Here is a 14,881-nt window from a genome sequence, read left to right on the forward strand (position 1 = left end):
CACATACAGCAAGTTACTGTTATTTTAATGCCCTAACAATGAATCTATATTTAATTAATTTAAAAGATAGGGGAGGTAAGAGTATTATTCACTAAGTTCTTGGTCAAGGCACATTAAATCAAAGCGGTTAGCACTTAGATCTCTTCCAGGGATAAATTATCTCAGACAAGCTTCAAGGTATGCCATTCTTTGGAATGAATTGTCACTTTCCAACCACCACCACCCAACCTGTGATCTGACCACAGTGTCTTCCTCCTGTCTCCCTTCCCTCTGGGTGCCTGGGAAGGCTGGGCTTCTCCACTGTTCTGCCACTGACTTAAGCTTTGTCGTGACTATACTTTCCACTTCTCTTCTAGCTTAAGAGTTGGACAGTGGAGGACCTTCAGAAGAGGCTCTTGGCCCTGGACCCCATGATGGAGCAGGAGATTGAAGAGATCCGGCAGAAGTACCAGTCCAAGCGGCAGCCCATCCTGGATGCCATTGAGGCTAAGAAGAGACGGCAACAAAACTTCTGAGCAAGGCCAGGCTGTGAGGGCCCCAGCTCCACCCAGGCTTTGGGTGAATTCTGGATGGCTTGCCTCACGTTTGTTAGCCAGCACTTCTGCTCTGTCGTCTCTCCACAGCACCTTTGTGAACTCAGGAATGTGCGCCAGTGGGAAGGGCTCTCTTGACAGTCAGCGTGCCATCTTGATGTGTGTATGTACATTGGTCAGGTATATTATTTCAAAGGATTTATATTGGCGCTTTTAACTCAGAGTTTTAAACCCCAGGAACAGAGACTCCTAGTTGAGTGATAGCTGGGAAAGTTTTACATTGTCTGTTTTTCTTCTCCCAATAACTTTCAATTGTTCTTTCTGGAAGACTTTTAAAAAATATATAAATATGCATATATATATATATAAATTATAAATAGATTCCCCACGCAGTGTGGTGGCATCTCTGTACAGGTACAGTTTTAAACGGTTTGCCTCTTTTCTGTAAGATTATGGTACTGTGGAACATGAGGGCAGAGGACACCGGGAGGCTGTTAGGGGGTCACTGAATCCCAGGAGCCAACCTCCCCCTTTGCAGGGCTGCATTTAAAAATTAGGTTTGGGACAGTTCTTTAACCATGGTTTCAGCCTTGTGTGGTCATCACTGGCTTCTGGAGCTATTGGTGATGTCCAAGGGAAAGCTTTGAGAGTTTATGTTTACTCTTTGAGTCCCAGGAGAAGCCTGGCACCCTCTTTGCAAATTGGCCTTTGCTCTTTCAATGCCTTTCATCCATCTCCACTCTCTCAACTGCCTAGAGTCACAGCACAGATACTGCCCAGTGCCTTAAGAGGAGACATGATCCACTGAGGGGATAGGTCTACCAGGAACTCTTAGCAAACACGGGGCTGTGTTCAGTCCACAAAGGAAAAGCATTTTCGAAGCTCTCATTGTTCATGTAAAAATCATACACATGGCATTTTGCTCCACATTCCTTACACACAGGGGTAGAGGGGATTGCTTTTGTGACCCACATTCAAATATGTGACTGTTTTCTTTTCTCTTTTACTGCTAAGCAGCCTGGAAAGGATAAATGAATATTAGACTAAGATTTGTTCTCCAGGAGGCTCAATCTGAACACACAGAATGTCAGAGCTGGAAGGGACTATAGAGATCATCTGGTCTGACCCGCTTGTACGGATGATCCGAAAACTGAGGTGTAGAGAGGGGAATGGCCAAAATCACAAAGCAAGTTAGCGTAAGAGCTGGGACTAGAATTCAGGGTCCTCACTCCCAGGCCACCGAACCATGCAGCCCCTTCTTTGGGGGAAGAGACCTGTGTCAGTCTTGGTTAATTGTTCCAGGGAACCTTGCTAACAGAAACTTGCTCTTGCCTTGGCTCTTCAGTAGATGACCTGGCTGTAAAGAGATTCCCTGGACGAGCCAGATCATTCAGTTTCAGCGAGTCCTTGAGCTCCGCAACATCTGCCAGATATAGGAGACAGGCACCCATGGAGGCAGGTTTCGGGCCTGAAGCAGATCAGAGGGCTTTGCAAAAGACAGCATAGAGCCATCTTCCTGCAACTTTACCTCTTTCCCTCAGATGGGGAGCCATGACTGGGTTGTACCTCAGGATACTGTAATTTGATTCCATAATTGCTTTTGCTCCTGAAACCTGGGAATCAATGGAAAGGCAGGGAATGTGCCTCTTCTGTGGCCAGATTCTGTTATTTGCAATTAAAGCAAGTTTTTAAAAAACGCAAGAGGCAGCTGTTAGTCTTCAGGGCTTGGCCACTGAAATAACTATGTGGCAGATATGGAAAACACAGGACAATTTGAGGAGCTTGCTGGAATAATAAATGACAGCTACCATTTGTTGAGCACCTATTATATATCAGGCACTGAGCTGGGTAGGCTCGAAACTTCACAATAACCCTGTGACTTAACTACTTTATCTCCATTTTGTAGTTGAAGAAATAAGTTCAGAGAGAAAGATTCCTTCCCAAGGTCATGCAGCTAGTAAATGATAGAATCAGGATTCATAGCATCACTATAGGGGGTCAGTATTTACACAAAACAGGAAAGTCACAAGCCTGTTTAAAATGAAGTGACCACCTTTTCTTGCATAGACTAAATAACTCTAACTAGCGTTTTTAGGTTGGAAAGACAGCTGAATTAGTAGTTAAGTCTGATAGCCAAGTAAGTGTTAAAAACCAAAGCATCCAGGATGCACACCCCTGCACCATTTGCTGTACGAATTAATAGTTCTGTCTCTCTCTCTCTTTCTTTTTTCTTTTTCTTTTTTGAGACGGATTTTCGCTCTTGTCGCCCAGGCTGGAGTACAATGGCACAATCATGGCTCACTGCAACCTCCGCCTCCCGGGTTCAAGCGATTCTCCTGCTGGGATTACAGCATGTGCCACCATGCCTGGATTATTTTTTTGTATTTGTAGTAGAGACGGGGTTTCACCATGTCAGTCAGGCTGGTCTTGAACTCCTGACCTCAGGTGATCCACCCGCCTCGGCCTCCCACACTGCTGGGATTACAGGCATGAGCCACCGCTCCTGGCCTCTCTTTCTTTTTTAAACAAAGAACTTTGCACTTGGCCAGAGAGGAGGAGAAAGCCCATTTTCTCCCTTCCTAAGCTAGATCCAAATAAAAGAAAGTTCAGTTTTCTCCCATTTTCTCCCATAACTATTCTTGGGTCATGAACTTTGATCTGGAGTTTGTTTTGTTTCAGGCATGTGTGCACCCAGCTTGCTGGTCCAATAAAGTCTATTGCTTACCAGTCTAGCATGATGGAGCCTTTTGGCCAGAAGTCAATTTGTTTTGGATCAGAGAAATTTCCTGACAAGGTATATTTGTTTTCTAGTGACAGAAAGGCAAAGGAGCGAGTCCTAGTTTTTGTTGTTGTTGTTGAATACTAAATTTAAGATATATCAGCTTGCTTTCAATGAGCCTTGGGCTTCCGTCATTACTTGAGCATTTGCAACTCAAGCTTCCAGAGAAATTTGAGGTCCTCGCTTGTTCTCTGCCTTCAAGAAACAATGACCTGATTCTGTCTTTAAAAAAAAAATCTCAGAATTCTTTTTTTGTTTGTTTTTTTTTTTTGAGACGGAGTCTCACTCTGTCGCCCAGGCTGGAGTACAGTGGCGCCATCTCGGCTCACTGCAACCTCCGCCTCCCAGGTTCAAGCAATTCTCCTGCCTCAGCCTCCCAGGTAGCTGGCACTACAGGCGCTGCGCCACCACGCCTGGCTAATTTTTGTATTTTTAGTAGAGACAGGGTTTCACCATATTAGCCAGGCGGGTCTTGAACTCCTGACCTTGTGATCCACCTGCCTCGGCCTCCCAAAGTGCTGGGATTACAGGCGTGAGCCACCTTGCCTGGCCAAAAATCTCAGAATTCTTTAAGACTATTTTAATTGCTCCATCTGTAATTCTGAGGCACATTCCTTTTTTTTTTTTTTTTTTTTTTTTTCCTTTTTTGTCCCTTTCCCCAAGCCACCAATTGGATGGATGAATGTTTGACGGGGAAGAGGAAGGGTGGGAGGATGCATGGATGAGTGGATGAGTGGATCGATAGACGTATTGATAAATAGACAGAACCAGTCATCTGAAGCAACTTAAGAATTGTAACCTTGACTCCTTGAGACTGTAGATTTCAATCCAGGAAACATTTATTTAGCACCTGCCAGATGCCAGAAATTTATACCATTTAAAACTCAGTAAGTCTTTTCAATATCAGGAATGAGAGAAGTGACATCGTGATACATCCTATGGGTATTAAAAAGCCAATAGAATATTATGAATAATTTTATGCTAATAAATTTAACAACTTCAACATCATAAACAAATTCCTTGAAAAATAAAAAGTACCAAAATTCATTCAAGAAGAAATAGATACCAGCCTGAGCAACATGGCAAAATCCCATCTCTACAAAACACCAAAAAAAAAAATTAGTCGGGCATGGTGGTGCACACCTGTAATCCCAGCTGGTCAGGAGGCTGAAGTGGGAGGATCACCTGAGCCCAGGGAGGTCAAGGCTGCAGTGAGCCATGGTCTCACCACTGCTCTCTAGCCTGGGTGACAGAATGAGACCCTGTCTCAAACAAAAAAAAAGAAGAAGAAGTAGATAATCTGAATAGCCCTATATCTGTAGAAACTTAATAGTGCTGGGAGATATAGGTATTATTATCCTCATTTTACAGATGTGAAAATTGAGGCTCAGAGAGGTAAAGTCTATTGCTCAAGGTCATGTGGCTAGAATATGGCAGAGCCAGGATTCAGATCCAGGTCTTCTGATTCTTATTCCAGTGTCCTTTCTAGCATACCATGTTGCCTCTAAAGATTGCAGCTCCTTATTTACTAGAAAATTGTTCCTGCCCAATCTACATCTCCACCTCACCCCATCTTTTCTTAAGCACTATGTTTGTGTTTTTATCAGTATTATATTCATTGTCTTTGGAATACATGTTCTTGTTTGTGTTTGGAAAAAAAATCTCTTTTACCAGCTTGCACTTGGACCAACTTGGAAAAAAAAAGCTTAAATGCTGTTGCTATGTACAGTTTAAAAATGTGAAGTTTGTAGCTTTAACTTTTTGTAAGAAAATCTAATAACACTGGCTTAAGTGCTGACTTGAAATGCTATTTTGTAAGGTTTGGATGTAAGTGATCAATTGAGGTCAGCAGTTTGTATAAGACATAGCTTCCTCCATTGCCCCCACTCCTTTTCTTTTTTTTTTTTTCAAGTTTGAGATGCTTCCTGTGTTTTTATGTTAGAATTGTTGTTCTTCTTTTCTTCTTCCTATACCTCACCACGTTTGTTTTAAATAAACTGTCCTTTGGACCACAAACCCTTATTAATGAGAACCTCCATATATAGCCTGGATAATGGTGTTGTGAACAATCTTTGTGACATTGACTCTGTGGTGTGTTTATTCTAAGATTCAAAGCTGGGGAGAGGTTGGTAAACTTTTGTTGGGCTTCTATTGTGTGCCAGGGTACTGAGCTAGTTATCAGGAATATAATAAAGATGAACCAGGCACAGTTTTTGCAGGGCATTTGGGGAGTTAGCCAAGCACAAAAACACACAACATTGAACATACCATGGTAGAAGAAGGTACAGGGCCTGTGGATACACAGAAGAGGGAGTGACGGTTCTCCTGGGATGTCCAAGGAAACTCTTCTAGAGGAGATAATATACCTTGAAACTTTAAAAATGAAGAAGAGATGGCTAGATTAATAAAGAGTAGGAAGTGAGGGAGAGAAGACATCCTGGACAGAAGAGCCCGCCTGTATAAAGCCTCTAGTGTGAGATGATCACCTTGGAATCCTTCATCCTCATCTGCTGCTGCATGAAGCCAGGCCAGACGTGGCCCAGCATTCAGAAGTGGAGCAGCACGTTCCTGCCCTGGTGTGGCCCATTCTTATCCAGGAATAGTTCTCCAGCCTGACCCTAGGTTTTTTTTTCAGCCTTAAAAGTTGACCCCACAGCAGAGAGGGAATAGAGTTATATTGAAAAGTAAGTGTAGTTCTCTTGAGTGAAATTGCTCTACAGTATTTAATCGAATAGTTCCACAGTCTGTGTGTATAACTGTCATGTTATTCTGTGGGCCTTTCTTGGAGTGGGGTGATAAGTGTGTTTATTGTTCCCTAACTTACTCACCTCACTCCTTGAAATATTTAGTGTACCTTCCTTCCTGTGGCCAAGGTTGATGACAGATGTTCCTTATTGATCACACTGAGAACCTGTGGCCAGATGAAGGAAAGAAGGAGGGATGAAGTAAGTTTATATTTATTAAGCACTTATTATCTGCCAGGCACATTGCAGAGCCGTTTAGATGACTTCATTTGTTTTCTCACACACACTCTTAGGTATATGATAGTGTACCCTTTCTATAGACATACGGACTTTTACAGTGTGCAGTAGTGCCCACCAGGGGGTGTTTTGGAAATGTATGAGAGTGTTTTTGTGGTAATCGTGATTGAGGAGCCTTACCAGCATTTAATGGGCAGGGGCAGGTTTGCTAGATGTTCTGCAGTGCATTCTGGGACAGTCCTGCATAACAAACATCTGTCCAGTGTCCAACACAACATTCAGATGTTCACTGGTTATTAATTTTGGTGAAAATTTTGTTTATAAACGTGATACCAAACCAAAGTTCATTTACATGTAAACACAAAGTACTTTTTATATGGTTTTACTGTTTTGTTTTTTTTAAGAATGAACTATGAAGAATGGAGAGACACTTGTAGTTTGTTTTTGTTTGGACCTTTACTAAGAGTTGTTCTCCATTTCAGAAAACCACATCATCAATGGCAGCGATGCTTGTGATTTTTGAGTCACTCATTCAAGATTGGTTTAGATCTGTAGCTGTTGTTTTCACAGAAAGTCTATGTAACATGTAAACACGTGGTAATTTCAGAGAATGATGAAGTACAGCAAAAAGAAAAGAACAGGGTAATGGGATTGAGAGTAACGTGTGCATGTGTGTGTGCACATGTGTGTATGTGTAGGGAGAGATGGCTTTATATAGACTGATAAACGATGCTTCTGGAGAAACGATGTTTATAATGAGACCTGCATGACAAGAAGGAACCAGCCAGGCTGAGAGAACAGCAAGAACAAAGACCCTGAGATAAGAACAAAAGTTTGGCTTGTTGGAAGAATGGAAGGATTCTTCCATGGCTGGAACAGTATGTACAAGGTGGGTGAAGGCAAGAATGTTCAGGGCCTTGTGGTCCATGGGAAGGGGTTTGGGTGTTATTCCTGATGAGATGGAGAGCCATCAAAGGGTTTTAAGCAAGGAACTGGCATGATAGATTTGTGCATTTTGAAACTATGCCTTCATGAAATAGTGCTCAACTTTAGTCATCAGGAAAATACAGTCAGCCCTCCGTATCCATAGGTTCTACATCAACCAACCATGAATCAAAAATATTAGAAAAAAAATATGGCCCAGCACAGTGGCTCACACCTTTATAATCCCAGCACTTTGGGAGGCCAATAACTCATTTGAGGTCAGGAGTTCAAGGCCAGCTTGGCCAACATGGTGAGACCCTGTCTCTACTAAAAATACAAAAATTAGCCGGGCATGGTGGCGCGCCTGTAATCCCAGCTACTCGGGAGGCTGAGGCAGGAGAATCGCTTGAACCCAGGAGGCGGAGGTTGCAGTGAGCCGAGATTGTGCCACTGCACTCCAGCCTGGGTGACAGAGCGAGACTCCATCTCAAAAAAGAAAAGAAAAAAAAATTGTGTCTGTCTTTCTTCCTTAAACAATACAGTATAACAGTAATTTGCATAGCATTTACATTAGGCATTTTGCATAGCATTGTATTAGGTATAAGTAATCTAGAAATGATTTATGCAGGAGGATGTGCATAGGTTATATGCAAATACTAGGACATTTCATATCAAGGACTTGAGCATCTGCATGCAGATTTTGGTATCCATCAGAGTTCCTGGAACCAATTCACGACAGATACCAAGGGATAACTGTACAGATTAAAACCTTAATGCATTACTACCATGTACCCACCATAATAACTAAAATAGAAGAAATAGAAATGCTAGGTATTGGTGACGATGTGGAGCAACTGGAACTCGAGTACTGGTGAATATACCCATGACCTAGCATTCCTTCCCTAGGTATTTTCTCAACAGAAATGTGTATGCTTTTTTACCACAAGACATGTACTAGAATATTCATAATGGCATTATTTATAATTTTGCCAAACCAGAAACCATCTGGATGCCCAGTGGCAGCATAAATAAATTACATAGATTTGCATAGTGGAATACTATACAACAATGAGAATGAGCTACCTGTAGCTATTGTGGAAATAAGCAAAAGGGTATTGTGAGCTTGCTACAGCAAAGAAGTCAGCCACTGTTACTTGCATTTTGTCAGAGACTCAAAGGCAGGCAAAGGAATGGGAAAGCTCTATAGTAGAAAAAAAAGGAAGGCTTCAGGGATGCCCTGTTGGAAGCTGTTGGCATAGGAAAGCTGTAGGTGGGCTAACTTGAAGCAGTACATCCTATGTGATTGATTTAGGGTGCATATTTGGTTTCTCTGTTTGATCCTAAGTTGGAAGTGGGGACAAAAATTGGGGAAGCTGTCAGTTATTAATCAAGTCCTGACCATTTTGGCCTGATTGTTACAGAAGTTATTGTTTAGCTTCCTGGATTGCCACTGGAGATAGCAATCTGGGGCTTCCTGCAAGTCTGACTTATAGCAGGCTGGCAACCTGGGCTATTTATTGTAGATATGGGGTTGGTTTCCTGGGCAGGTTACTGCAGGTTGTGGGTCAAAGTTCTATTTATATATATATTCTGGGATTGTCCATTTGTACGTTCAGTCTCTCACTACATGCAACAATATGGCTGTATCTCTCAAACATTTAAATGAAGCTAGACACATCCATCGATGGATGAATGAATAAACAAAATAGGGCCTACACATACAATGGAATATTATTCAGCCTTCAGGAGGAGGAAATTCTGACACATGCTGCAACATGGATGAACCTTGAGGACATTATGCTAAGTGAAATAAACCAGTCACAAAAGGACAAATACATGATTGCACTTACATAAGGTACCTAGAGTAGCAAGGTCTCTTCATAGAGATAAAGTAGAATGGTGGTTGGCAGAGGGAGGGAGAGAGGGATGGGGAGTTAGTGTTTAATGGGCACAGAGTTTCAGTTGAGGAAGATGAAAAAGCTCTGGAGACGGATGTTCTTACACAACAATGTGACTGTACTTAATGCCACAGAACTTTACATTTAAAAATGGTTGAAATGGTAAATTCTATATGTCTTTTGCCACAATAAAAAAGCCAGACACAAAGTAGTACATACTGTGCAATTCTTTTTATATACAGTTCAGAACCAAGGAAACCTACTCTATGATGTTAAAAGTCAAGGCAACGTTTGCCTTTGTTGGTTGTGGGGTAGTGACTGGATGTGAGTATAAGGAGGGACTACAGTGCTACTCAGGTTCTAATTCTTTATTTGAGTGCTTGTTACACAAGTGTGTTCATGATGAGAAAATTTATCAATGTGAACTCTTAGGATCTGTGCTTTTTTTCCCCATATGTATTTTATACTTGAATAGACAAGCCTTTTTGCCTTCTACTCCACTGGGCTGTTTTAGAAGCTTCCAAGACCATGGATGGGAAGGCCCCTTGGAAACTACCTAGGCCTCTGCAGATGTAAGGGGTGGTTACTCTTAGCCCATGAGCATTTATCCCAGCCAGCATCTTGTTCTGATGAATGATCCAACAGAGGCCCAAGACTTGGCAGTGTCAAGTCTGGATTTAAACTTAGGCTTCTTGACTCCAGTGTTCACTCCGGGACCCCAACTATGGCCTCAAGTGTGAGTCCAGTTTGTGTTCTCTAGATAAAGCAAACCCCTTCCTTTCCCAGTGCCCTCTGCTTGGAGTTGCTTTGCCCTCCAGAGGAAAACAAGAGCCCTGGTAGAAGCTGCTGAGCTCTATTTCCTTGCTTTGCATTTTTTGGGCTTCTTTAATATTTAACCTTGTGCCAGGCATTTTCATATATATTATCTTACTTGAACTTGACTGTAACACTCTGAGGTGTGGGTGTTATTAAACCAAGATAAGTGAAGAAACAGGCTCAGAGAGACAAAGAAACCCAACCAAGATCACACACCTCGTAAGAAGCAGATTCAAGCCCAACTTTCTGGACTTAACCACATTCTTTCCTCTGCACTGCATGGCATCCCTCATATTCTCCCATTTTATTCAAATATTTTAAATAACTCACCGTCTGAAGCCAACACAGAAACATGGAGCAGAGAGAGAAGCAGGGAAAAATGACATGATGACTTCAGTGGAACCTCTGGATCCACCTGTACTTAAGTCAGTTTGTTGGGTCTCTTTCACTTGTACCTGAAAGATTCCTTATTGATCTAGGTACGTAGGAAAAGATGGCGGGGAGGTGGGGTGGGGGTTGGATACCAGTTGGGGGTTGGTCCTGATATAATACCCCTCAGAGGTCAACAGGTCCAATCTAAGGTCACACAACTAATGAGTGGCAGGGCCAATATTTGAACCTAGATGTGACTTCAAAAACCAAGTTGTGTGCAATTCTTCCTCTTGAACGAATGAATTTCTTGAGGGTTCTGAACTCTGCCCTTCTGAACAAGGTTAAATACCAGTCTACAACTGCCCTTGTCCTTCTCTTCCTTTCTAGCAGACAGGATTCTGAAAGACACTCCCGGTGCCACCCCCTCCCATTCCTTCTCAAAGACTCCTGTCTTATAAGATTATCTTCTCAACTTACTAACTTCCTGGAGAATTCTTTCCACACCGGCAGGGCCGGACTGGCCTGAAGTATGAGGTCTGGTATTGAGGACCATCCCAGCCAGCACCTCAGGGCTGTTTCCAGAGCCTTCAGATAGAAGAAACTCATAGGATGCACACTTCAAAGCCACTTCCTTCAGTGGTGCCTGGGGAGTTAAGTTTACCAGACAAAGTGATAATAGTGGGAAGTGGTGCTGAGTGAGTACAATCTGGTATTAAAAAGCCTGAGTTTGAATCCCTGATCTGCTACTTTTTAACTGTCTGACCATGGATCTTGGTTTTTTCATCTGTTCAGTGGTGATACTACATTTTATTGTTGTTGCTGTTGTCTTGTGGGGTTGTTGTGAGAAGTATATGAGATAATGTATGCGAAACCACTTTGCAAATTACAGTGACAAGGATATGTGGAGGATGACTATTATTTGCTAGGCTATCTTCACTCTTGGGGGCTTCAAAAAGTACTGTATAAGTCAACTGGAGTCTTCCACTCTGATGTCCCAGTGTAAACACCCTGCTTCGCCCTTATTTGAGCTGAACAGCTCTTCTCACTCAAAGGGACTGAGGAATGGGATTTGCTTCTTGTGTGACCTTGGACTTCTGGGTCTCTCTTTTCTGATCTGTAAAATGGGGCTGGAGAGGGGGCAGATCTTCAATCTGATAATCCCTAAGGAATATTATGTCTCACTCACAAGGGAAGTCGCCACCTTGAGGTCACTGCAAAGCGGGGGAAACTATCAGTTCGTTTATCATTAACAACAAGCACATCACATCTCAGAGCCCAGATGTGCTGAGCTGTCCCACGTGCCCCCAGTTGCTCCCTAACATCTCTGGACATTATCCCTCCATTTTACAGAAGTTGAAACTGAAGACCAAGAGAGCAAGACTGCAAGGGATTACTATGAGATCTGTCCTGTACTCCCTCTTCTGGGAACTGCTTGACTCCTACCCCAGCCACAGGTTCACATGATCCAACCCCTTCACCACAGTTGAGTGATCCAGTCACCTCACCCAAGGTGACCAATCTCTGGGCCAATCAGATTTTTCAAACTGGAAATGGGAAGTTCTCTGGTGGAGGTGCTACAAGATACCAAACTGGGAGATGTTGGTAACCCTGTTATCTACCACGTGATGCAGAAACCAATCTCTCCCTCTGTCTGTTTCTCTGTCTCTCTCTCATTCTTGATTTCGTTGTTGCTGAAACCAAGCTGCCTGGCTGCCATTCTCACTCAGTGGTATTGTAAAAGATATATGTTGGTTTTGTCTCCCCTGGATCCTTTCCCCTCATTTTAATGAAAGGACCCCCATTTTCCTTCAGGGAGCTACCCCTCTGCCATCTATGTCCTGGTGGGACTGTCTGTGATAGTTCCTCCCATCTCGCCCCGAAATCATGTGATGAGCATATGACCCAAACCAGTCTAGTTAGACTCAATCTTCAGGGAACTTTTTAGCTTGAGCAGAGTGATTTATACAATGGAGGCAGTTGTCACTAAACTATTTTAATTGCAGTGCCCCAAAGAGGTGATTTATGAGTTTTACCTACCTCAATCCCTATGTTGCTCAAATTGCTGGCTTTCTCAAAGCCTCGTTGTTTAATTTGACTTTGATCCTATCCAGTACCTTTCCAATACAGTCCTTTTTTGGCTTAAGTTTTCCAGAGTTGGATTCTGTTGTTTGCAACCAAAAATTCCCAACTGATACAGAAATTGGAACTAGAGTTGATTTGTAGACACCATATCCTCTAGGAAATGTGGGATATTCAAAATTATTGGACTGTGATGGGGCAAAATACAATGAGGTTATTGCTCATGCTCTAGTCTGGGAAGCCAGCAATGGTCTGCCATGGTAAAGACCTATGTCTTACATTACTTCACAGCATCTGACCACTGAGGAGGCTCTCAGAGAAGGGATAACACGTGTCACAGTTAATTTTAAGGAAGTGAGGGATGTTCAGGCTGTGAGCTAGAGCATTTTGTTTCTAACTGCATAGATTAATATAAAGGGAGAATCAACAATGGAAGCCCCAATGCCTTTTTTTTAAAAAAAAAAACAATGAATGGACAGCATTTCTATGACTACAGTAAAAGACTCTCTTATGATTTGCAGTAGGGCCGAGTTCTCCAAATAACCAAAGTTGTCAATTGATGATGCAGGCTGCTGAATTCACAGCCCTGCTGCACTTTGTGAAGTTAGGCATTAATAGGCAGTGGGATTATGACAAGTGGAATGATCATATGACAGGATGTGGAAGAAAACTGAAAGCTCTCTAAACACCGGGTGCAAACAATTCATACCTTTTCTTACAGGAGAAAGCTCACAATTTCCTGCTTGCCCCATCCCTCAAGGCTACTTAGCTGGAAGGTGGGGATCAGTTTGGCGTAGAGCATGACAAGTAGACACGGTAGGTAAAAATCCTGGACCCATACAGAATTGAAGAAACTTGTTAACTGACACCATCAAAAATTTGGGGAAGTATCTGTGGAAATGGATTTTTGTGGTGCTTTATCAAGGAAGGGGGAATGTAATTTTGGCTCAGGCTGATCTTCTTGATATGGATTCACTTGCCAGGGATTATTTGGCATTCTCTGCGGTAGCTCCAGGAGCTGGCAAAGCTCTAACAATGTGATGAGTTGGCTAATGCAAACTTAAAACAAATGCTGGCCCACGTGAAATGGAACTGAAGGGCCCCAAATCCTTTGGCATCATGTAGAGGAAGAGATTCAAAGATTTCTGAAGACAGGAGGCTGGATTGGATCTATTTTGTGCCTCCTTCCCACAAATACCTCTAACTGTAGCCCTCACACTTTACCCTTGCTTTGAGGAAAGTCAAGAATGCTGGGTAGAGGGGCTGCAATTTGAAATAGGTTGCCTGATTCAGAGGAGAAGAAGAATGCAGAGATGTGGGAGGCCAGGCATTGGCACTTCATCCTCAGAAATGAAGTGGAAGTGATCACTGGAATATTCAGTAGGCTCTGTATGAGGCAAGAACTCATGGTGTAGTGTTACAGGCCGAAATGATGAGGGTCGTGATCAACTCCGTATACTACTGGAGGCTACATGAGTAAGCAGCAAACTGTTTCTCATAAATGCAGAATGTTGACAAACTGACAAACTGCATCTGCCACCCGGCAGGAATGCTGAGGGCAGTCACGTCCCAAGCACAGTGTTTCTTGTGATTAGGTACATCTGAAGCCTGTTAGTAACAATATGAACCTGTGATCAATTAAGCAGCTGACCAATCGTTACTTCCTCCTCCCTGCTCTTGTTACCCAATAAATAGGAAGGACTGTGGAAGCTCGGGGGCTCCCTTTGCTCACTAGAAGCAGGGAGCTCTCTTCTTCTTCCCCTGGCCCCTTCCTTTAAAATAGTTTCTTTTGTCTTAAGTTTTCATTTCTACATTCGTCCCTTCATTCAGTCTTGTAATGACAGTCTCAGGCAGTAACAGTAGTAAGCTGTCGTAATGATGGTCTCAAGTAGTAACAGTAGTAACTGTAGTAGTCATGGTCTCAAGTAGTAACCGTGGCAGACTGCCACAGTGTAGGGCCCTAAAAAGTTAAAGACAACCCACTAAAGTCTTACTTGATTTGTTTAACCAGCAAAACATAAGAAACAAAACAAAGCAAAACGAAAATCAAAAACACCCTCTAGTTCTGGCAAAAAAAAAAAAAAAGTCACGACTTGAGCCACTGTGGTAGTTACAGATCATCACCTAACACTGGGCTTGCGTTTATTGATCTAAAGCCCTTTGATTGAAGGATATGCTACTCGCCTTTGAGGAAGGACTCTGCTATACTACATGAGTGTAATGTGAATATTTCTCTTGCCTTCTCCAAAAGGATCTGTGGCCATTTCCCAAGGTAAATGGATACTGGGGAAAGGGAAATACACCATTCAGGGAACCTTGATGAAGACTTCGAGCTAATACCAGTTTCTTGGGTTCAAGAGTACCACTGTAGGTCCATCTATCATGTGAAAAATAGTGTTTTGGCTTTTGTCCATGCCACTGGAGGCCTAATGGAATTCCAAAACTATTCTATATCAGCAGTTTCGGAGAGATAGTTGGAAAAGATCCCCATATTGGCTC

General features: G+C 42.7%; 1 protein-coding gene across 4 annotated transcripts in view; it reads left to right on the forward strand.

Moving 5' to 3' along the window:
- The window catches only part of STK4 (serine/threonine kinase 4), a 113,176-nt gene extending 107,848 nt beyond the window's left edge, over positions 1-5,328 (forward strand). For all 4 annotated transcript variants that reach the window (XM_009233628.3, XM_054541812.2, XM_054541810.1 and 1 more), the window contains one exon: positions 357-5,328. In XM_009233628.3, the coding sequence (XP_009231903.2) occupies positions 357-515 (159 nt within the window). In that variant the 3' untranslated portion in view covers positions 516-5,328. The remainder of the gene's footprint in view (positions 1-356) is intronic.
- Positions 5,329-14,881: the final 9,553 nt, after the last annotated feature.

The sequence above is a fragment of the Pongo abelii genome, chromosome 21 (genome assembly GCF_028885655.2).
Source record: "Pongo abelii isolate AG06213 chromosome 21, NHGRI_mPonAbe1-v2.0_pri, whole genome shotgun sequence".
Classification (NCBI taxonomy): Eukaryota; Metazoa; Chordata; class Mammalia; order Primates; family Hominidae; genus Pongo; species Pongo abelii.